At 40.3% G+C, this 25418-nt stretch overlaps 1 protein-coding gene across 17 annotated transcripts in view; it reads right to left on the bottom strand.

The window, feature by feature from the left end:
- MTSS1 (MTSS I-BAR domain containing 1) overlaps window positions 1-25418 on the bottom strand; it is a 127638-nt gene that overhangs the window by 85802 nt on the left and 16418 nt on the right. For 16 of the 17 annotated variants that reach the window (XM_075743339.1, XM_075743344.1, XM_075743354.1 and 13 more), the window contains exons 2-3: window positions 24681-24742; window positions 21821-21894 (exon numbers count right to left, since the gene is read on the bottom strand). In XM_075743339.1, the coding sequence (XP_075599454.1) occupies window positions 21821-21894; window positions 24681-24742 (136 nt within the window). Of the gene's footprint in view, window positions 1-5595; window positions 5745-21820; window positions 21895-24680; window positions 24743-25418 lie in introns of those variants that run through there. The other variant, XM_075743353.1, reaches the window with a different exon arrangement.

Genomic DNA, 25418 nt, shown 5'->3' with positions numbered 1-25418 from the left:
ACTTCTCCATCTCCCTTTCTGCCTCCCTCTTTAAGATGTTGATAGTTTTGAACATTTACTGTTGGGTAGACATAGGGAATGAGAAGTCAAAACAATTTGTCTAATTATACAGTAACAGATTTACATTTTGCTCCCACAAAGACTAAATTACAGCATTTCCCCCAAGACTAAAGATATAGGATGTCAGATTCGGTGTCCATGCTTCTTTATGGACTGTCATTTATCTCTAAAAATGGCACCAGCAAACAAGGGTGCGGCACCAAGGCATGTTCTCAAAGGGTGACTTATCAGGGGCACATCTCACATGCAGCACAAGCACATCTATTGGCAGCAGTTGCTGCTTACTCCAGGAAAAGACAGGTTTATTCTTGAATTTTAAACCTTTACTCCTACTTATTAATTTTTAAAAACATATGCAAACTAATTGAATCAGACTTGCTTTTAAAGCCACATTAACTTCAATGAATTTGAAGCTATGAATTTGCTGTTGAACTCCCCTGTTTTCAGTTCACATTGGACTGTACTACATAAAACAGCCCAGACAGTTTGTCATTGCCTATTGCCATGTTTCCTCTCTTCCAATTAAAACAAAAAAAAGTAATAGCGTAAAACATTCCAACCCAACTAGAATTTTTTTCTTTTTTTCAAAGACCCAGGAACAAGTTCCTGCTCAAAGCAAGTCAGTGCTGACACCTGCAATGCATTTGCTGCCACGTTGAATTCTCCCACCTTTCATCACAAGGTTCATTTGAACCTTGTTTCCTATTCTGTTCAAACACCGAAGTCCTGAGGCCCTCCTCCCTGCCTCACCCTACCGCTTCAGACACTGGAAAGACCACAGCAACAGGCGCTTGAGTCCAAGACGCTCATGTCATCTCTTGGCACGCGTTCCCAGGTCAGCTGTGCGATGCTGCTTCCTCTTAGAGGAGTGAGGAAATGTTGCCAATCTCTTTTCCTCCTCTCATTTTTAGTCACTGTTTCACAATTAAGCACAACCCTCATGACACTTAAAAATAAAAATGTCCAACCATCAATTTTCTCTTCCTCTCACCCACTAGGTGTTGGATATGTTTACTCAAATATTTAAATTACGAGGTTTTCCTGTGCCTGAAGTAGTGATATTTGGGATATTACTGGTATTTTTACAGGATGCAGGTGTACGCAAGGTAATTAGCAGTTAAACACAGATTCATCTTTTACCATTTATTAAGAAACACTGAGCAGCACTATTTAAATAGATAACATCCTGCTACCAAGAAAATATGATTAAAAATGTATGCTAGTGAAAAGGATCTAATATGTTATTACAAAAAGCAAACAATGGAAACAATAAACTTTGCAAAATGCCTTTTTTTAAAACAGAGACTGTGTTGAATATAATGCAGATTCTCTGGGAGAATATGCAGATATCAGAAAAAAAGATGAGAGAGGAAATTTAACTGTGCAGAGAAGGTTTAGCAAGAAGTTAAAAAATAAATTCTTTGTCAACTGAGAGAAAATTGCTTGAACAACTCTGGCATCTGATACCAGTTCAAGGCTATTTGGATACTACAGGATTCTCCTTTCTGTCCTAACTTGGTCTCTGTTAGAGACCACACAAACATTCTTCTGCTAGAAGCATTTAGTTTTTAAAGTTATTATTAGCCATGAAGATCTAAAGCAGATCTGTTCTCAGCTACATTCATAGCCCAGATGTGGATATTGTGAAGACTCTGCATGAAGAATCAAAGCCAAGATTCCAGAGTCCCGTACAAGAGGACCCACAGGAGATGAAAAGAAGGCTGTCTTCAGCATTTCCATCTTACAAGCTATTTAGGGGACTATGACTTCATACTTGTTTGTTCTCAAGTAGCACAGATGTGCTCTATCAATTCATAGAGTTGGAAGACGATGTGTAGAATGAGCATTTAAAAAAAAAATATCACTTTTGCACCCAAAGTTGGCACAGTACAAACATGGAACCGATGGGATTTGCTCTATTATCACTGGGGCAGAAAATTTATTTATATAAATACTTACATTATATTTTGTCTATCATGTCTGAAGAGATTCTGAAGCCAACAACAACAAAAAGCTATAGCTGGAAAAACAGTTATTTGGTCCATGTTCTTAGCCCGTCTAAACTGCAGGAACAAATGCTGTCTGAATTCACAGCAAGCCTTTCTTTTGACATGTATGTTAGCTGCAAGATATTCATTTTGCTGAGTTCTTTTTGGTTTTATTTTTAAATCAAGTACTGTCACTTTTAAACAATACATCCTGTCTTCAGAAGTCAGAGATAAAAATTTAAACAAAACCCAAGCAACATCTATGAGTGAGGTGTGCCATAACACAACTTCCACATATGCCAAAGAGGGTGTCTTAAAATTCCTTTTTATGTTGCTACAAGTTGCAATACTTTCTGCAAATAATGTTTATGGGAAAATACTTTATAAAGCAACCAATAAATTTCCCCTTCCTATGATTTTTCCTTTAGCTACCACATTTCCACCTCCATTGCACACATGAAAGTTACATTTGCCACCAAACGGAAAACATAAAACCTGCGAGCACAAAGATCAAAATGTGTGATGAATTCAAGAATTTGCATTGGGATGCCCCTGAACACCAGGCTGCTGCCCCAGAAGCCATCTCCATTCACTCGAGTCTTCTACAGACTATCACGCAGCATCCCACAGTCACTAACAGAACTGCCAAAAATTAAGGGATATATTCTCAATGCACTCCCCATATTCTAGTCAGTGGTACAAATCAGCAAGGGAGGTTCCTTAATTACTAAGCGCTAAATTTAGGATTGCAACTACTTACTCATCTCAAAGGGCCACAGCCGTGTTTATTCCAGCAGTTAAAAACAATCCACCTTATACTTTTAACACCGTGTGTATTATGATGTACGATTTACAGCATATAACGTTTAAAAAAAAAACTGCCTCCACAAATGTGAACACTCCCATTTCATTTTCCTCCCCCACTCTCCCACTTCCATTCAAATGAGGTTAGCTAAGAAAAACCCTATTCATAGGAATCAACAGCTAAATATCCAGTCTTGCCTTGAACAAGTAGCCTCAAGTCAGTGTCTGTGCCATAAACCTGCTCTGGAGGTTTATAAACAGGCCCTTGTATTTTTTAATTTGAATAAAACGTGTCTGAGATAGAGATGCTCGTACCTACTCAAAAACTGCTAGACCTATGTTTTGCATTACCTTAACCGAGATAAAACCCCAAAATTCTTTTTAAAAAGAAATTCAGATTCAGGGATTAAAAGAAATCATGCTCCTGGACTAAATCCCTACATTTTCAGTTACTTCTGTGGTGTAAATATCTCAGGAATTAGAAGAGCTAGGGGTTCTCAAGTTGTTATTCTGATGGTACTATGAACAAAATCTCTCCTGCCGCTTTTCTTGTTCCAAGGCAAGCCCAGCCACGTAAACAGTGCAGAGCATGCAGGCACTGTCTCAAAGGTCTTGTAATCAGAAAGTTCATTAAAACCACTGTTAACTATTAACCTCCAGTTTACTGACCTGGCACTTGCATGATCACTCAGCTTCCATGCTCCTCATCCTGCTCTGAACACAGTTTAACCTCATCTTGTTTTATTTATTTTGAACATTTAGCAACTGACAGGATCAGTGCCTTGACAAAATTCAAAGCATGGCAGATGCAGGGATCTAGCACTAACTCCTCCTGCAGTGCATCCCATTTAAAATGAAGCACTGAACCTCAATCCGGAGACATAAACCTCTGTAGATCTGTGCAATTCCACCTTCAACCAACCAGCAGGTAAGAAAAGCACCTCTAACCACTACGATGAATACTATTTACTGCCAAAGAGGTCCTGCGTGCCTAAAGAAGCAAATTCTGCAGAAGAACACTCTGAAGGTGACCATACTTTCTACTTGGCTCTGCAAACCTTGCTCGTGGAGAGAAAGATGAGGGTCCAGCTGGGTAAGGGGTATGCTGGGATCCTCCACACACTGTCCTGGTCCACAGTTTTTCCTTGCCTATCACGCTAATTAATCCAGTAATTAAGGCACCATATCAGTCATTTCCATCCATTACCTTGCAGGAGCTATACATCCTTTCAATGAAGCCTTAAAATAGCTCTTTTCCAGTCCCTCTACAGCAGGTGATGACACGTCATAGCACCTGCAGATTTACAACCTGTTGTAAATGTACAACGTAAGTCACATGAAGGTCACAGCCTGTTGTACAGACTGACTGTACAGGTCACAGGAACTGGAGACAAACCAGAGATCTAGCAGTTGAAGTTGTTACTGCTTTAACACCAAAAATACGATGATGCTTACCGCTAAAAGGCTCTAAAGTGAATAATTATCTGAGACTACTAAATGTGTAACACAAGAAAGTAGCCTTAAGATATTATTTCAAATGTCACATAATAAAAATATTCCCTGGCAGCTGCGTAGAAGCACTAGCAAATCTGCAAGGTCTAAGGCTGTTTTCTCCAGATAAATAGTGGATACATCCAATTGAAAGCGGTCTGGAGTGCAAATCAAAATTGCATGTTACAAGTTGCTGGACATCTGTTGCCAAATGATCTGTTAATTCTTCTGAGTCTTCTTAAACAGAAGATCTCTCACCCTCTATAAAAAGAAAAATAATCTAGAAGTAGTTGATATAATTAAATGTAATTCAATAAAAAATTGTCCAAACTGTAAGACTACTCCATAAATATATAAATTTCACCATTATAGAAAGACTAGCCAATCATCTCCATTAACAGATACTGAGATATTAACTTGTTTATATTGTTAAGCGCCCATCGCTTTTGTCCAGGTTATGTGCAAATTGAAATTTCAACTAAGTACTGTTTTCTTTTTTCTTCTTTTTTTCGCAAACTGAACAGAGACCAGCATCTCTTTTCTCTAATGAAAAAAGAAATTGCTGAATATAGTCAGCACATTTTCTCTCTAGATAAGAATGACAAACAGTTGGTAATGCATTGTGCTGTATTTCTGGTCTTAGAGCTGCTTAAAGCCTCTATTTCCAAAAGGCAGCATCTCTAAAGTAGACAGCAGTGAATGTAACTTACCCTATGTAAATGTCTCCAATTTTAAAAGAAAACTAGTTCCCTCAGTGCCTAGCTTCTTATAGTGCAAATAAAGCAGAAAATAGAGGACAGACAGCATGCTCAAATTCCCCCTCTGTTATTTCAGGAAGCTGTTTGGGAAAATAGCTGCTCAGGCTGTGCATTTCAGAGTAGCCTGAATTATCCCAGCCACCAGCAAAGGGCTTCTCTTCAGCCAAAGATCGTGCTGAATCCACGCACTCTTCAAAGCTCCTTCTGCTGATCCTCATGACCATTCCTGGAAACTATTATTTGTGCACAGCTCCAAGTATATCTCTCTAGTCAGAACAACACATGCCTAACAGTGTTATAAACCGCTCTGCACACAGTACAAGGGAATCCATGCAGCTCCAAGGCATTTTGTAAACAAGCAGACATGCTGCATACCAGACAGAAAAATTTAACAGCATACGAGAACTAGGAATTTAAATACATACAGGACATCACTGACTTAATTATGGCAACCATCACACTTTTTTCTTTTTTAAATGCCTAAGGTTACTTACTCTACTTATTGAGCTTTAAAATGTCAGAACACAGGCACAAAAATGGGTATTAACCACATAAATAAACAAAACAACATGCTGCTGCTTTTCTTCTCTATGTACAATTTTATGCAAGTAACACCTGCAACTTTTCTTCTGTTTCTCCACATCTTCTAGACAGCAGAGGACTAACAGGCTTAAAGCAACACAGGAAAAAGCACCTGAAAGATTGAACACACTGACAGGGCACCACCTATGTTTATACCTTAAGCCTGATGCAATTTCAACTCACACTTTCACAGTCTGCTGGCTAAACAGCAAGGCATCAGAAATTGGAGGAAAGCTATCTTCAGTTACTCGCTGTTATTTTATATTCTTGCTCCTATTTCTAGGCAAGTGGACTGCAAAAGAAAATATCACAAAGCATCACCGCAGATGGCAGTTTGGGATGCTCCAGCCAACCTCACACCTGCAACTTCCACAGCTGTGTTTTCTGTCTCCTCTCAGCCCCGCATAGACAAAAGCTGCAAAATACGCAAGTGACCCACTACCACTATCTACTTCATTAATGAAATAAGTCCATAGGAAATCAAGGTGGAAGCCTCCGCTCTTGGCTCCGCTCCCACCAACATAGCTCTGCTTGTACCATAGGAAGAGGTAATCTTCAGGCAGTTTGATCAAGATCATTTCCTGTAGGGGTGGGAAGGGGTGGGTTATTTTTAAATCTCAATCTGACAGAGGGAGAAAAAAAAAGAAAGCATACAAAATTGACAATTCTGAAGAGAACTTGATGGTCACAAATACCAGCACGAACCACAGGAGCTCTCTGCTAAACATGGCATCATGAACCCTGCAAGGAAAAAAAGCAGATCTTTTCACTGCCGTTTTATTTAGACTCTTGCAGCTAATCACAGCAAAATGGGATTTACCAGCTCTCTCCACAACATGCTACTTACTCCTGGCCATGACATTTCATTCCAGTCCATGGCTTGGAACGGCTGTTTCCATGAGTACCATGAGATTCACGTGTTAAATAAGAATGCTTTCCTGCCCGATCTGAGATGTGGCAAGACAATCTCTCCCCTGTCTGTAAATTTTAGGCAAAATCCACAGATGACAGACACCACCAAACCCAATGTCTGTATTTCCTTCAGGACTCAAGTCAAGGAAGGCAATCCAAGCAAGACTTCTTGTGGGTACTAGTTTAGTTAAAACATTTTAAACATATATTTTTTATATAAAAAAGATGCAGTCAGAGCATTTTCCAGCACATCTGCGTCTCCACAGACACTGCCCATTCCCATGCCTCTCTCTGCTGGAGGGTTGCAGCCATGGCTGCGTCCAGCACAAGGCTTGCGGTAGACTAAGCCCTGGCCAGTCCTCGAGAGATAATCAGGTTAGATGATCTACTGGTCCTTAAAAAGAAAGTTAGCTGTGAATCACTTTGATGCTTTGAAACCCTGGTACGGTTTCTCCCGCAGACTGAGACCAGCCACTGCAAGATGAAATTCAAATCAAAGCCAAGTTTTACTTTTGTGGTCAGCAGCACATGGCTGCAGCCATACATATTTCAAAACCAAGGTGAAGCAGATGACCAGGGAAGAGGGGTGAAGCCAGACTGGCTGCTCTCTGTCTGTAGGACACAGAGGCATTCAGCAGGCTAAGAAACAAAAAGGTAGGAGACAAGGAGCCCGAGGAACTTCCTGGCCTGATGCTTTCCACATGCAAACCCCAAAATGGCAGTCACCAGTCCGCCATCATTCATTCACTCACCCCTACTTATCAAAGCACAGTTCTCTTATCAACTGGGCAGTACTTGCCATCTTTGCCTCTGGGACCAGTAACTGGAGTGAATAACCTATCCTCTTAATCCTGTTTCACTCTAATACCTTTTTTTTAAAGTATCTGAATTAGGCACTAGATGACTATTCATAGCACAAGAGGCTTTTTTTTTTTTTTTTAAGCTTAGAAACTACTTCTCCATGATCTACCTGTCCAGTTGTCCATACTAAGATGATTCAGCGATGTTTAAATCATACCAGGCCATTGCTATTTAGTGCTCCCACAGAAAACTTCTCAAACAGATTTAATTAACTGCTAAGTTATATTGAGAACGTATCCTTCCAACCTAGGGACGCTGCTCCTCATGTTCCTGCCAAAGCAACTCTACTCCTACTCTTCCTCCAGCATAACTGAGTCTAAAAATAGCCATATAAAAATATTAAAATGGGTTTCATCATAGCTTAGATTAGTGAGATGGCTTTGACAACTCTTCCCACAAAGCAAAATCCCTGTAGACCTTTTTTAAATATCCTAAAAAGAGTTGCAGCTCTACCTATAGAATTGAAATCTAAAACAAGTTAACAGAAAACAAAAGAGGAGGTAAATTATTACAAGCAAAGCATTCACTGCTGTATGGAATGGTCTTTGTCCAAATATACTGCATTTAAGAAATCTTAATATCATGTAATTAAAACCTGAACTAGTACGGCCAGGGAAGTGGAGCTTTAAAAACAAGGCTTTCAGGATTGTCTAGTTTGACACCTTCTTTACATGGCAGAAACGGGTTTGTCTGCCTTAGTCCTTCCTATACAACCACTGAGAAAGGTCTGTATGTGTTACAAGAAGAGCACCTGAGGTTTTTAGGTATCAAGAAAATAACAAAACTGTAGCTAGGCCTAACTCCATTCAAACAATCAAGAATACTGCATCTTGTTCATCTCTTGTTACTACCAGTCCTCTTGCAAAACCAGGCTATTCTTCAAGTTACATATTTCTGAGTCATCCAATTTAATGCAAATATGCTGAAAATGCTGCAGGACACATGTAGTGCCACAGAAAGAAAGGGAAAAGCACAGAAACCCACAGAAGTTGAAAACAAAAAAACCACAGGTGAGATTCTTTCCAATGAAAACAACAAGCACTGCTCTCTGCAAAGCAGAACTGAACCAGACAGGGAAATCTAGACAGACCCATGAAACACCGGGAAACACGTGACCCCAGACTTCTTACAAAAAACCAAACCAAAACAAACCAAACCCCCCAGATGTGTGTGTAAAAATCTAGTTGCTCCCAAGATCCTGTGAACAGGTACTCATCTGTTCAGCCCCAGTAACGTTTTGGAGTAGTTCTGGGCATGCAAAGCAGCATATCTAGGATCCTAAATAACATTACTGAAGAAATTAGGCAGCAGAAATTCCAGACCCTACATTTTTAATGCAGTCATTTTGCAGTAATTACATGGCATCTCACACTAGATCTCCAAAACAAGAAGTAATTAACATCTAAAAGTTTGTGCAAGTTACTTGAGACCAGAAGAAATTCTCATTGCTATAAATAGGTCATAAAAAACAGATGCGCCTGGCAATGTTTGACATCCAAGCCTTGTGGTCAAACTACCACTTCACACCTCCATCCCAGGGGATGTTCAAACTTCTACAGTCCAGGACTATTCTTGGAAGTCTTTATTTTATTCTCCCTTTAACTAGAACTTAATCTCCCTTTAACTAGAAATCATCGCAATTATGTAAATTGCTGTTATTGCATTGCCTGCTTTAAAAAAATAATTAAAAATCCAAGTTATACTTGGAAATTATAAATTCTGTCCATTTACATACTGAAACTATTGTTTGGGGCAAAATATATCATTACAAGAAAGAGCTAAAGGAAAAGACTCATATTTGCCTTGTGTCCCTTCAACCTTTTCTCTTTGTAACGGTTGGAAGCAGTGAATCAAAGGTAAAATGAACTGACTTGCCCCAGTTTGTTTCCATGCAACTTAAAGCTGCATCATTAATGTTTAATGTTTACTCCCGTTGGTCATGAGGAGCTTTTTACATGCTGAATCTGTTTCATCTAAGAGACTTTTTCTCTTGAAAGCAAGAGAAGAAAGCTATTCATACATCCTTCAGCTTCTGGGTAGACCTACAGGGCACAAATTTTGAGTCCAGCTTCCTTTTTTTAACAAAAATCAGAATCAAACTTGGACGAACTTGAAGTAAACTGAAGTTAAGCATTAACACAAAAACATATGTTGCTTTATCCATGACAATCATGGCTTCAAAATCTGAGCTCTACAGAGGCTGAAATTCTGAACGCTTTCAACAGATTAGGCAACCATCAAAATAGTACATAGAGACAGGGAGCTTTGGAAAGGATACTGAATAGTTGTACTTTTTAACCTGACCACACTTTAGCCTTCATTAACCAACCTCTTCACAAAGCACAGGACAGACTTCTTACCACTCTGGTTCAAAAATCCCTTGTCAATATTCATGATGGGCAGATGGGTGGTTATACGCACTTCTGAAGGCATTAGCTCTTTTCCTGTGAGAGAACCCATTAACACAAAGCCTCAAGAAAGCTTTCCTCTGACAAGTACATTTGTTTTAAAATACTCATGTCTGAACTTTAAGCTCAATTATGCTGTGCATAGTCACCCTACCGTAACTTCTCGACCACCTTCTTCACTAGCTCTATAGGTGCACACCGGAAGTTCAGCACTTCCACCCTAGTTGGGAACATAAACCAAGCTTTTTCTCCCACTCCTAATTTTGGCAACCTTACTAATTTAACATGGCTTCCAAAAAAGAAAATATATTGTTAAGAACAAAGAGTCTCTGAAAACAGGCAGCCTGTTTTCTGAAGAAAGTTTCAGAGAGAATAGCTAAAACCCTTGTTAAAATGCAGCTTGAGAAACACAGAGTTTGTAACTCCTACTAAGGCCAGTCTCAAGCTTACAATGAAACATTAAAATCTGTTACTCTAAATCACTTATCTATCCTGAATGCACATGGTGCATTTGAACCACGCAGTCTGGAGAGGGCTTTGCATCCCGGTACATACTCAGTGACAGCCCTCATTTCCCCAGCAGCAAGCTGAATTTCAGCTTAACAGCTCAAACATTCCCTTGACTATATTCATAACCCAGGCCCCTGCCTCTACAGAAGAGCTACGTGTGAACTCTTTACCTTTGAACCAAAGTGACTAACGCTCACACTGAGCTGCTATTCTCCGTGTAGGATAACCTAGATTTAAAATGAATACACATTCACAACAGCATCAAAAGGAAATGTGCTCTACAGACTCCAGTGATTTTGCAAACTAGCAGAAAATGAACAAGCATTAAAAAGAGAGATAATACATCACAATATGCACTTGAAGTATTTACTAAAATGTACTTTGGATTTAATTTATTTATAACAACTCAATGCTCCAGACTTGCATCACTGTATTGTGTAAATATAACTTTCTTATTCTAAGACTTCATTGTAGCACTCTGCTTAGTACCTGCTTGCAAGAAAGGGAGATTTTTACTTCTACACAAGTACACAGATGAAGATGATTTCTCAGCAACATCTGTCATTATATTAGTGAATGATAATTTCCAATTCTGCTTCTCAAACTGTTGATCTAGTCATACCTCTGTGTCAAATTATCTCATGTTATTCAAATACATCATTACTCTACTCTCTTCATGCAACTGGCTTAATCCAGTAAAAATAAAAAAAAATAAAAATCACTGTAATACCTTTTACTATAGACTTGTATGTATAAACTAGTGAATATAAAAAATGGCCTCTCTGAACAGACTTTTTTTAATATAAAAATCTTCATTTCTTCATGAATACATACCTGATCTCCCCTAAATATTCCCAGAACAAATACACATGGCTCTTCTTTGTTGTCCATTCATTTCTTCCTCTCTACACTCACCCTCCTCAGCCCCTCCAGCATCCTCATATACCAAACAAATAAGAGGTTGTTCTTGGGGTGGCCAAGCCAAGGCTCCCCTGGAGCTGGCTGAGCAAATGGCACTCCTCACGTAACTACGTGTGTGTGCATGCACACGCCTACAGGTACATAAGACACACAGCTTCACCCTCTCCTCAAAGATGTTTTGCTTTTTGGGGAAGAGGGCTTGGGAGAGAAGCGGGGAAAGCATATGCTCATACACTCCTTCTGTAGCACAGCCGTGAAAATTGACCTTCAGTCATACACAGACATCTGCACACTGCAGACTATTTCATCAATGCCATAAGCTTACTTTACAGCTCAAGCTTGGCCTCAACAGCATTCTGGGCAACTACACTATTGCTGCCTGCCTAGGTCCAATTTCTGTAGAGGACTTCTCTGGACAGAGACCACTGTTCTGCATTCCTTCCCCACCTCCACCACATGATGCAACTTTTACCTTGAAAGTGACCCTAAATAGAAGATGCAATTTCATTTTCATGCACCTGACCCTGCTACACCTTTCTGAACTACTCACAAACTGCACAAACCAGGCTTTCCATATTGCCTGGCACCCTAAAAGCCTGCAATCTATAAGCCAAGCTTCAACCCTCTCCATCTCCTTCCCTGCTTAACCCTGCAGAACGAATACATTTAATAGATGTGCCTGCACCTCAGTGAGGGCAGAAGCTGGTCCGGCAGATGAAGCTGCATTAACAGTGCTATTCATCATGCTTAGCAGAACAAACACCAGCTCTGCTTCACAACAGAACAGGGACAACAGCAACGTCTGTTACTCTTAGGAGAAAATGGACCCAGTTCCTCAGCTTATGTTTCACTCCAGGGTGGGCTGAAGTGACTCCGAACAAACACTCATTGGTGTATTCTCAGTGTTTCCATTCAGCAGCTCTCCCTCAGGGAAAAGAAAAAAAAAAAAAAAAAAAAAGACACCCCCCACCTCATCTTAAACTCCATTTTGCAAAACTCCTATTTTTAGACCTCAGCGTATACACCGAGGTGTGCAGAGCACTACTCCTGTAGCAATGGTAGCCACCACCTCCGACTTCTTGTTTCTCATCAATCAAATACTAGTACAGGATTGCATCGAACTGCGAAATAAGCTCAAATACAGCTCCGAAGTGAAGTCCCAGCAAGCTCCTTGATATTAGTTACTATAGAAACCAGTCCCTCGGCACAGGCGCTCACAGCAGGAAATCATGCAGATTTCAATTTTACATAGTAATAAATGCTGCAGGAGAGGAGAATTTCACAACAATTGCAGGGGCTGATTGTACAAACGCAGACCTCTTCTACCTCGTGACACCACCACGCTGCAGATGAACATGCTCTTCTCCCCTCCCACACACACAATTGCCACTGCTATTAGGTTTTGAAGTGGTTTTTCCACAAAGACTGTGTTGGGATGGCTGCTGCAAACGTTGCAGCATTTTTCAATGGCTTCATTAGATTAGAAAACATGCTTGGTTTTACATGCAAGAAGCCCAGGTGAAAACAACAGTAACAGCAAAAACTGCAAAGCAGTAGAAAGACTTAAGCATATATGAATATACATACACAGAGTCCAAACATTTCACAGGAAATACTGTCAGGTCACAACCCAGAGCTCCTTTGGAAACAGCCCATCCTCCTTTCCTTCTCCACCCTGTCCAAAAAAGCAACCCGAATGGAGGGCAGGTCACAGATTAATTTGTAGGAAAAACCACTGTAGAAAGCACAAAGGCAAGAGGAGGGCTCTAAGCCCTGAAGTGAAACAGCAAAGTAATTATATTATTTTAACTTTTCAGAAGTAGTTCTACAGGTTGGATTTCATCAGGTGTGGGAGATGGAAGAGGAAGACACACAGCACAACGCACTTCTTGTCCTAGGCAGATGCTAATTTTCAAGTGAAATCCAAGAACCAGGAGGAACTCTTCCCCACCTCTCTAAATGAGCCCATAAGCCTCAACAGTGCAAGTTTTGCTCCCTCAAGTAGGGAAAAAAGAGCAGGGAACTGCTTCACTGAAGAAAACCAACACGTAGGGGAGGAGGGAGGGGGTGAACAGCTTGCACAGCAACAGGGACAAACATTTGTGCTGGCAACACCCAACAAATCATCGAGCAAACAGAAGGACAAGAAAATGAAGGAAGCTGGTCTGTTTTTAAGCAAGACCTCATTATTACCATGAGCATGCAGTGCTTCCCTGGAAGCAGCAGGTATGCAAACATGAGATGAATGATATCACTGAGTAAATCACCTGGCAGTAGGAACACTAGTTTGCATGGACACACGTGGAGCAACCATACACAAGCTACTGTCCTGACACCTCTGAAAGGGCATGGAGGGGCATCCTTCTGGGAGGCAGACTGCAAAAAAAAACCCCTGTTAGACAATGCAAATGTCACTGGTGCTTTTGTTAATGATTAGACAGAGCTCCATTGTTCCACACACTCAACATTGGTCTGCTGGAGCTTGTGATTTCCTTTTTGTATACCTCTTACATTATTAGAAACAAACATAATTTGGGAGTAGACTCGATAGACCCATAATTTGGGCGGGAGTAGACTTAGGGGTTGGAGAAGACATCCCAAGTCAAAGCACACATTTTTATACCACAGTCTTCACACAAATTGCCTTGCTGATGCAGAGATATATCGCAAGCGGTTCAAGGAACCTGTGGACTGGGGTGCAGTGAGGTTGAGGTCACTGCCCGGACTCTGGTCAGGTCCATGCTCACCTCCCTGGAGGTTTGGTGAGTTTGCATGAAGCCAGTTGACTGCACCAATCTGATCCTTCACCATCACATTATCTCTTCTTAGAATCTGCCTCTGAGGCGACCAAAAAGAGGATAACCGCTGAACCTGCGTATCGAGACAGCTGTAAGGCACAAGGGATGAGGGAACAGAAGCCCAGCAACTGCTCTGCTGCCTCCACAGTATGTCATAGGCAAGGTCCACAAGGCAAGCAGCACCACCCTACTTTGCAGGAAACCTTTGCAGGAAAGCTTAGTCTGAACTGATTTCTTAATTCTTCTCCCACACCACCTCCCATTTGTCTCATGGCAAATAAGATCCTAAATAAAACGCAATGGAAACAGATCTTCAGCTACCTTTGCTATCCAACTGCTCACAAATTAAAAAAAAATTAAAAGCTGCAACAACTCACTTGTTGTGGTTACTACAGAATTGTTGCTATGTGCCAACTAGCAATTTATCACATCAAAACGCTGACTGGAATAGTCTGAAAGGGGATTGCCACCACAGTAACATGTGCTACGCTGGAAAGACCAACCACCAACCAAAACCTCAGTCTCCATTTTCAAATCCACATCCCATTATCAAAAGGATGCTTTTGCATCTTTGCTTCTAACCTAATAAATCATCTGAAGGAAATTCTCAGAGCCATTTATGATTTATCCTCATTATTTCCCAAACTGGATGTTTAAGACATCGAAAGTTTGGTTCTGCTGCTAAGACAGAGAAAACTCTTTGGAGCTACAAAACCAGGATACAGTTACTGAAGTGTAGGTGCTCCACATGAAGATTGCCCACAGAGATAAAGTCATCACAGAGTTGGGAACGACAATCAATCCATCCATCCCAAATCTGCAGAAAAAACAGGACTTGATACTCTATCCTACTAAAAGCAACACAGCTGTGTAAGGAAGGGGAGAAGAAAAACTACACCTAAGACTGAGTATATGAAAAGTTAACTCTGTGCAGTTCCCCTTCCCCACACTCTCAAAGATTTCTGATTCAGATGATAGTGAGTAGATTTACATTCGGTCATAAAAAAAGACAAGCCACTCCTATCTTGACACACCTGCCCACTCCTTGGATAAAGTATTGAATAAGCTTACTTGCTTCTTCCCCCCTCACCCTTTTTTATCCTTCACAGAAGTTCATCTTGCATTGAAATTTTCTGTTTCTGTTAGCATACACAATCACCTGGCAGCTTTAACCCTTTCCTAACAATACTTCACTCTTTAGCAAAGCACCTTAAGCTCAAAAAAATACTGGGTTGTAGGGCAAATACAAACTCTACTTACGCATCATATTGTGTGCACTACCAAGGGGCAGCTATGTAAGCTATTAGAGTGATTATTTTCATCTCTTGCCCTGGAAATTTCTCCCTCGGTAGCAGCAAAGCAGCACAAATGTTGCCAGCAACCCTGAGCAAGATTTTGTCTTGAGCTCAAGGAAAAAAAAGAAAAGCCAAAATAAATAAAATATATTTATGCTGCAATGCATGCACTCACCCAAAGAAAAGGCAATGGTAATGTTTTACCTGCAGAGCAGCCCTTTTAACCCCCTAAATATAAAAACTAGTCATTAATAACCAAACCATTTTTCTTGTGTTTGGGCATATAAGATGTTCATCCCATTTTGACTGCTCCAGCCAAATGGGCTCCCATCAGCAGCAGAGATCTCAGGGTGGTTGTTGAAAGACAGGGACTGACATTTGCTACTTGTCTACAGGAAGTCAGGAATATGGAAACAGAGTAACATAGAGCTGTCCATTATGTATGTGTTTTATAGTTTTAGCACTTGCAAGCAGCATTTCCAAGTCCCGCTTCTCAAAAAGCAACAGATGTGCAATGTGCATCCAGCTTCAAAATTATCTGCCAACAATTCTGAATTGGTCCTATGTTTTGCATCATCTTCATGAAAGTATAATGGAAGACTGAATGGTTCATTTAAATAATTTTCTTCCTGATTATTTCATATTTGAAAATCCACAAAGAAAAAGCCTGGACTGTATTATTTTACTTCAAAGACTCCAAGGGACGAATAAGTGCTTATTACAAAGTCTCATCTTAACTGACAGGAAGCTCAAAGGTTTCGTTATTTGAGTACAAGCATCTGAAGTTAAAGAGGACTCAGAGAAACAAAAGAATTGTACAATGAGAACCCCTTTCCTCTTGTGCCTAGCTTTGTTTTCACTCTGAAATTATGCACAGATTATCATCACAGCTCTCCAGTCCATAGCCAGGAGCATAGGAATTTATTTCCAAAGTGTTATACAGATTTTCTGTCTGCTGCTATAGATTGTGGTGTCTTTCCCCTCCCCAGGCTCCTTCCCCTCCCCTCCTCCCCCCCTCCCCCAAATACATAAATAAAAAGCCAGCTTTCAGTACTGTCTATAACGTTTTGCTGTGGCACCAAGGATTTATCCCCAGGGTCACCCTGTGCCTTATTTGCAGAGAGCGAGATAGTGGTTCAGAAGGCCTAAGCGCACTTACTTGGGAGATAAGAGATGCTAATTCCAGCACTACAACACTTTGTGCAGCTTGTCACTTTGGAAAACCACTTCAATACATACCATTTATATCCAGGCTAAGGTGACAACGAAACACCCAGAGTAAGGACTACCTGACGGCATACTCAACAGCTGGAGTAACACAGATGCAGAGACTGCCCAGGAACACAGATCTGCACCAAAGGTACTATTTTAAGCAGCTTTATTAAACATAAAGAGCAGTCACTGAATATTACAGCACAAGAGCTACCCAAGGTAGACACTCACAGATATTAGAATCATAATTCTATGATTTGGGTTGGAAGGGACGTCAAAGATCATCTAGCTCCAACCTCCCTGCTGTGGGCAGGGACACCCTCCACTAGACCACGTTGCCCAAAGCCTCATCCAACCTGGTCTTTAACACTTCCAGGGATGGGGCATCCACAGCTTCTCTGGGCAACCTGTTCCAGTGCCTCACCACCCTCACAGTAAAGAATTTCTTTCTAACATCTAATCTAAATCGACCCTCCTTCAGCTTAAACCCATTACCCCTTGTCCTATCACTACACTCCCTGATAAACAGTCCCTCACCACATTAACCACATCTAATTTTATAAGTAAAAACATTAAACTATATTTACATTCCTGCACACTGATAAAGTCTAACGGGGCCTGAAAAAAGTACAGAAAGTTTAATGCAGCACTTCTTCCAGGCTGATATATCCTGCTCCTCAAAAGAGTAACATTAAAAAGGCTGTGCTGGTTTTGGTACCCTGTAACTGCTGCATGCCATGCAGGCTCAGGCTCAGTTTTGCTTCCAGGTCCGCCCTTTGTAGCTGGTTGACCATCCGTAACTCTTCCCTCCCCAATCTCAGACCCTCTCTGCCCACCAGGCACCTTCACCTGGAATTTCCTGCAACTCTTGTCAGTAGCTCTGCATTGTCTTAAAGCCTTCTCAGATATCTGTAAAATGAAAGACATAGAAAATAAATAGCACCAACCAGCATGACATATGTCAAGACTACCAAAGGCAGGGAAAACATACCTTTAGTAGCACTTCCAAGTTGAAACGACTCAACTTCAAACAGCATTACAATCCGTGGAATCCAACTGGCCAGAGAAAGCCATGCAATACACTGAAACACATCTTGAAGTAATTTAACTAATCTGCTAATATCAAACATACCTATGTATATGTAAAACCCTTCAATATGAATGAAAAACAAAAAACCCACAAGAGTGGATATCAGCTGCCTCATTAACAATCTCACTTTGAAGATCAATTTTAAGCTTCAGGGTAAATCAAAGCTTTTAGATCATCTTTCCATAAATTTTAATTTACACCTGTGAAGATGCAGGTAGGCAAGATTACGGCAGGTTTTCCTCCACGGAAGCCGCTGAAGGTGTATTAAGCAGATATAGAAGTAGTGTACGTGCCTTCGCGTTAATCTCCCACATAATACAAGGAGGACAGTTACTCTTCGCACCTACTTTTTCAAGTTCCTGAATTCTAGCACTTATCTACAAAGGACATTCAAATGCAGCAGCGGCAGAACACCACTAGCATACAACAAGCAAAGCAATGTACACACGTCCTTTCACATACTGTTCAAACCCAACTTACAATATGTTTATAGGTGATATATGTTTGTTCGGGATGCACAGTTCTTGCTTTCATAAGAGAATAAATTTTTAATGCACAAAATATCAGGTAAACAGCTATTAAATTAAATCAGATTTAAATCTCTTTCATGCTTCAGTTAGAATTGACGAAGATAAAAACATTCAAAATTTCAGATATTGAAAGACCTAAGCCATATGAGAAAAACTCAAAATTAAAACTCACCAGCACACACTTCCTCAAAAGGAAACTTCACTGATATTTAAAGGTATCCTGAAGTATCAATTTGATTTAATATTTTGTGAGTATTCTCTTTAATAATCATAATGAGAAATAGTATCAGATTCTACTGCAGACTAACAAGTTCTGCCAGGCCCTATGCCAAACAGATGTAGCCTGAATAACACAAACTGCTAGATAGATGCGTATATCTTGTCAGAGCTCAAGAGTCAAAACATTTGAAGGAATTTTGTTTTTAAAAATCTCTGGTGCCAACAAAAACCAGCACACGCTGCTATATAGCCAGCATTATGAGACAATTAGCAACATAACATGACAGAATCCCCCATCCAAATGATGTTTTTCAGATGATCAGACCCACAGAAATAAAAACTTTTGGCAATAGATGCATCAGAACTACTTTCCCCCGTGTTTTTCCTTGTCAGGCTGAAACCAAAAGCATTGAACTGAGGCAACTGAACTATGGGGAAAAAGACTAAACTTTGGGTTGAGATGCACCTAAACCAAGAGACAGCAAAGGAGGAAGAAAAAGCTGGAATGATCTGGTCAGGAAATTCATCTGTGTGTTGAGTCACCACAAAACACCAAGTACTTCACATTAAGGGCTTTTCCTACCTCAAAAGCTACAATGTGAGGAAAACACACCAAAAGTACAAGTTATCTGACTCATCCAATCATAGGTTTTACCATATGCAGAGCTCCAATTATGCTGTCTTTGTGAGCTCCAAATGGGAATGTGAGGATAGACATCGTTACAATGGCAGAATTAGAAGGAACTACAAGACATACAAAGAAGGATGCACCAGAAGGGAAAAGCCAATGTTTGGGAACAGCAGTAACGGCACATGAGGTAGAGAAAGATATCAGCTGGAACAAGGACTAGAGTTGATGAAAATGAGCTCTCATATTTGAACACTTCGTGTCTGCAAAGGTAATCATCCCCTCTTGTGTGTGTGGACATGTACATCCATGTAAACACTTTTTCTTCTTCCAAAGCAAATGCTGATGCATCAGATTAAAGAGTAGCCAGAGAGTGCTTCTGCTGACTGATAAAACACTTTCATCAGCTACATCAGTAGGTCTTAAGAGGCCACTTTCTGTAAAATCATAAGCGATTACAAATAAAACGCAGCACCCAACTTCACAACACTTCAGTCCCTCCAAAACAAGCATCTGCTTCAGTATTTTCATATACAGTTCCCAGAAGCAGCATTTGGCTCATGCAATGATAAACCAGCCTCATAATTTAAAAAAAAAAAAAAAAACAAACCACCAACCCTCCCCTGCCTTTGTCATGGAAAGTGGTACACAAGTCTTGTGTATCCCCAGAAGTTGAACATGAACTTTGCTGACTTTGGTTAACCAGTTGACTGAGAACCCTCTAAACAGTGTGAAGCATAGCCAGGTGTTTGATTAGACATCAAATACTTATCCAGATTATAAAATCAGGTAACAGGCAAAATTTAACAGAGAATTGTTCCAAGTTAGATAACTCCTCAAAGGAAAACTGGGAGCCCATTAAAATCCCCACATCAGAGAAGAAAAACCCCAAGTTTGTTTGGTTTTGTTTTCTGAATAAAGTTGTTTATACTAAACAGCAAAATACGTTTTTATGAAATTGTGTCCTAGTAAATCATAGGGAGTTTTGCCATCATCTCCAACGGGGCCAGGCTTTTATCCCTGTCCACAGCAAGCTAGAAGGACCTGTATTTGTTGAAGGACCAATGTGCAACCTCAGAGATGCTCCAAGGCCATAGACTACTTATGTGTAAATACTCGAATGGGCATGAGTGGAAGTTGGGTTGGGAGGCAGACCAGAACCACCAACTAGCTTGGAATTTTGATTCTTTGCCCAGAACATCACTTTCTAAAAATAAAAACAAAATTCCCTTCTATCCTTTCAGTCAGGGAAGGCAGAAAGATGGAACAGAGGAGCTATACAAATTTGGCAGGCCTGGATTTACAGAGCTCCTTTTGTAAAGGATGTGTTCGAAGAGATAAGAGACAAGACACGATGCTTCTTGGACATGGTCCAAATAACACAGCAGAAAGTGCAAAATACCCTTCAAAAAACTGCACAAGCCATTTTTGTCTGAGAGTAGGAGAGCTTCAGTCATTCTGGTATCTGAATGCAAGTTCTATAAGCGTGCCAGCACAGCCAGAAGACAAGTCTCAAGGATTTTGGTAGGGTCTACTTCGTTTTCCCTTTAGGGGAGGGAAAAGAGACAGAAGAGAGCATGCTCAAAGGAAAGGCACGTTAGAAATTCAAGTTAAGTTCTGCCTTGGGTCTCATCCTTAGTTTATTCCACTTTCTGAAGTGTTTATTATTTTACATGAGTAGATTACCCATAATTTACAGAAAGTATGCATATAATGAGGAACTTCTTATCAGAATGTAAATATTAGCCTTGTCATTCTATGGTTTGATACTTGCTCCAGCAGCTGCTACTACTCCTGTTCACCAGAAATGGAGGGAAACGGAAGTCTGGCTGCGCTTGCACACTGCTGATGGAAACACACTCTTTATGGAGAGTAAGAAAGTAATATTGCTACCAAGTCAAATGCCAAGGACATATTAGGACTTTAACCTTAGAGGTTTTGTAATGTTTTTTTAGAGGTGATCAAAAGCCACTCACTCAGCAATGATATATGCACTTTGGATTTGCTCCTCAGCAACAGAACCCAGGGACACAGTGACCATGGGGAATGCCCTACTGCTGCAGGGACATCTGCACGTGATGCCCTGGTCACTGGGCATCCAACATCAGAGAGAAGCAGCCTTTTGTTTCCTTCCAATTCAGCAGCCTGGAAAGACTGCCAGCTGCACTATTTTGGCCTCCTTACTCTCCAACAAGCTTAGACTGTTACCCAGAGAAGTCCCACAGCCCAGAAAAATTAATTTTGACCAGTAGTAACATCAGACAAGAGGAAGGACGAGTAAAGACTTTCCTCAAAGATCTAAGTACAGGCTACTATCATCATTATGTGCAGACCCCAAAGGCCATAGCATCAGCTGGTATCAGCTCCATCTTCAGCAACCCTACTCTTATTTATACCAGCTGAATATCAAGCTTTTTGCATTTACTTAACATACAGAAGCATCAGTGAATACAGATTTCAGTAAATCTTGCTTTCTAAAATATTATTCATCAACATATAATTCAAATGGTAATTAAGTGTTCACATGATTGATGACACATTTAAATTACAGGTTTCCAGCATTTTATTTTTTTTTTTTTGGTAAAGAAAAGACACTTCCTTTTTCACGTGCCGCTTTTTCAAACTGCAAGTCCATCTAACAGATGTCTCACAGATCTGCTTGTCAATGTAACAAGTAAGACTTTTTTTTATTACGACAAATGGTATAAACCACACAGCATTCTGTTAAACTCAATATTGACACATCTGCTTACCACGTGTATTAGTAGCCATGTCAGCCACTTTCTGAAAGGCATCCAAAAAGGCAGCAGCTGCTACTACTGTAGTCCTGAAATGCATACAGATAACAAAACATTAGCAGTTTCTCATTGCTGCCTATTTAATTATTGCCAAAAACATTTAAGCTTATAAAGAATACCACTGTGAACTTGCAGAGGCCACAAAAAATATCCTCTTTTATATCTGAATTTAGTCTTTTCCCTCCTTCATTTCTTAATCCCTTCCTCGCTTTGTGTTAGCACTATGGACTTGGAGGCAGCCACGCTAATTCCGTGCTGTGAATTGCACAGGACAGGTGCTATTTCAAAAGAGCACAGCCATCCCCCTTATAGTTGATTTCCTCTGATGAACTAATATTAAGCAGTCAAACATGAAAAACAAATCTAACACATTATACTGCACCCATTAGTGCACAAATTACAGCCACTGCTATTTCCAGGGAACATGTATATCTTAAGAATAAGCATGCAGGACCTCCCTTTTATCTAGGATCCTGGCCAAACACCTTCCTGAATTTCTCATCTGAGGAGCATGAGCATCCCTTGAAACAGAAAATAGCAACTTCTTGGAAATCAGACTGGTCTGAAGTTCTTGGGCAAATCAGAAAGAGGGAAAAGAACAAAAAATCTCCACTTAAAAAAACAAACACAAAAACAACAAAAAACCCAACCAATCCCCAAAATAAACAAACAAAACTCCTTTCTGATCCAGTGCTCCTCCAAGCATGTTGCTTACTGAGGGATACACAATTAATTTTGGAAACTCCACAATCCAAAGTGTCAACCCCACTAGCCCATCTCCCTCCAGGTTTCGAAAGCACATACAGACCACACATCTGTTCAAGTGGACAGCAAACGTGAGTTACAGTTTTCCAAACACGTCTGTTCTACATAAGCAGGCCCTAGAGCCTTAAACACTTCAGGTAAGGTACCAGATTTCTGATGGTTTATAGTCTGGTTGACCCAATTTAAGTGAAAGTAGGCCAGGGCTCTACAGGTAAAGCACAACTGTGCCCTCTCCACAGTTACCTTGTGGTTCTGTTTCTACACATTTTTGCTAACAGTAACTGATTTCCTCTCCTGATGGTAACAGTCAGTCTCTCCAAGCAAAATCTTGAAGGAGGACCATCAGCTTCACTCTGTTTCAAGAGCTCCTTGTTACCCTCAAAAAAACCCAGGAGACCTGCAGGAAAGCTGATCCTTGGCCAAAAAGACCACAGGACTGCTTAATTAGGTCAGATTTTATGCAAGTCTCGCTCCAAATATGCTCAACATACAGAGGACATAACTGGCAGCGTAGTAAATGGCCTACTGACAGCACAAAAGATTTGAACACAAAAAAACCACCAGGCTGGAGAGGAACAACCAAATGCATAAGGACTCCCCACATGCCCAGAAGATTAAAGGGAAGGCAAAAGAAAAAAACCCACCCCCAAAAAAACCCACCAAACTGACAGATAGCTAGCAATATTGAGCCCTGGAACCAGATAACCTTTTCTGGGATTTTCCTTAACAGTGTTTGTGTTCTTCATCTTCCAAACTTGTGGGTCATGCTGTTATTAGTGTACCATGTTGTTAATTATTAATTATATTGCTAATAACAAAGTTCCATTTCTCCAGTAACAAGATCCAGGAAGACCTGGCTCCAGCTCAGATGACATCTGCTCTCCTTTATCAGAGCACACAGAAATGAACCAGTGGCAAAAGGCTCACATTTGCTAGAAATGAACAGCAAATCCTCAAACACAGGCTTTCAAGCTGCCTGCTTGCATGGTCCTGTAGCTAGAAAAGCACTACATTGATTGAATGCAACACCACAGGACTGGGAAATAAACAAAACTATCCCTCATGCCTTCCCAGAAGGCCTGTGTTTAAAGAGTACAAAGGGCTAGGAAAGTTCTCCATTTCTCTACTTTCTCTGCTTCTTCCACGCTCACTCAATGTGACATGATTGCTGGAAAAGGAAAAACCACATGCAAGTGTGATATTTTAGGCATGGCGTGACAGAACAGCATATTCCAGCTGTTCAGGGCAAATGAGTCTAAACCCTAGCTTCTTCAGAAACAGTTCACAATACAGAACCGCAAAATAGCCCAATAACCATACCTGTTACCGCTGCTGCTGCTGCGAAAAAAACTACTGATGCTCTGGAGAGCACAGTGGAGATGGTGGTTTGGGGACGGTTGTAAAGAAATGGAGCTTGGATTCGTATTAGCAGAAACAAATTTAAGGGGTGAATGAGTTCTAGAGATAGCAGAATTGGTCTAAGTGTGATACACAGGGCCCTTATTAAGTCACCCAGAATGCCATTTGCAAAGTACACCCCAATAACATAAGTTTTAATAATCACCAATAAATGATCTGGCACAGGAATTCCCTTCTTTAAGGCAGAAGAAAATGCTGTTAAGACTACCAAAGACTCATTAATATTTTGAGCCTTCTTCTAATATAAACCTGCTGTATTCTACACTAATAAAAAGGACAACATAGGGCTCAACCCAAATGTGTGCTCACTAAACAACAATAAACTATCTTTCCAATTTTCCACCGGAAGCCATGAAGTTTAGCTCATTTTATGTTTATTACATACAGATGGTGGTCGATTATGTATTTTCCTAAATACATTAAAATAAATTAAATAATAAATAATAAAATAAATAATAAATAATAAATTAAAAAGCAGTAGTAGATGTGAAAAATTACAAATACGGGTGTTGACTATGAAACATGCACAATTTTACTAGGACATGCTTAGCAAATTATCCCGGCATTTAATCTTAATGTTTGCACATACAAGGAATTTTAGGGGATGTTGACTGTGTAAAACAAAACTTACCGAAGCTGAGATTGCAGTTTCCCAGCTTTATTTATAAAATCTTCCCACACTGGGTAACTTCCCTGCAAGAAAAACAAAACATAGTAATGAATACTTAATTTGAGCATTCTGGTTTTGATACTCCAGAACAAGTTAAGCTAGAAGTAAAGCAACAGGTAAGACTTTACTAAATCCTAATTCATAAACACCAAAACATATTTTCCCAGCAAGTTCTCTCTCAGATCCTTAGACACCAGTCCCCAGCAGATGGGACATCAACTGGCTGTGAATCCAGATGAAGCAGTAGGTCGTCTGAGGAGGCTTTACAGATTTTCCAAACGTAAACTCTAGAGGAAAAGAGGGATTTCAACTGAAGCAGAGAAAAAAACACCTTACTTTGGATGGATACAGCAAAACCAAACCTATTAGAAGTGGGGTGCTAGGATATTGTAACATGTATAGAGAAGCTCCCAAAACAAAAAGCAGGATCCCAGAATCTCTACAAATGGATTATCTGTGTCATTACCTGGTTCCCATCCTCTTTTTTTTAAAAAAATACATAAAATTATTTTAAAAGCCTTTACAATAAAGGTCTGAGTTGACAAAGAGACCACCTCAAACACACTCTCAAGGTAATTCAGCAGTTGGGGACAGAAAAGGCACAGTTGCTGTAAGACAAACTTTCCCAACAGCTGCCCTATAACTGTAAGGCCTGCTTCCAACACAGTTGCAAATGACCTTGAAGCTGATTTCTGAATT

This window comes from Balearica regulorum, chromosome 2, assembly GCF_011004875.1.
Source record: "Balearica regulorum gibbericeps isolate bBalReg1 chromosome 2, bBalReg1.pri, whole genome shotgun sequence".
NCBI lineage: Eukaryota > Metazoa > Chordata > Aves > Gruiformes > Gruidae > Balearica > Balearica regulorum.
The sequence above is the reverse complement of the archived record's forward strand: the minus strand, read 5'-3'. Positions and strand labels throughout refer to the sequence as shown.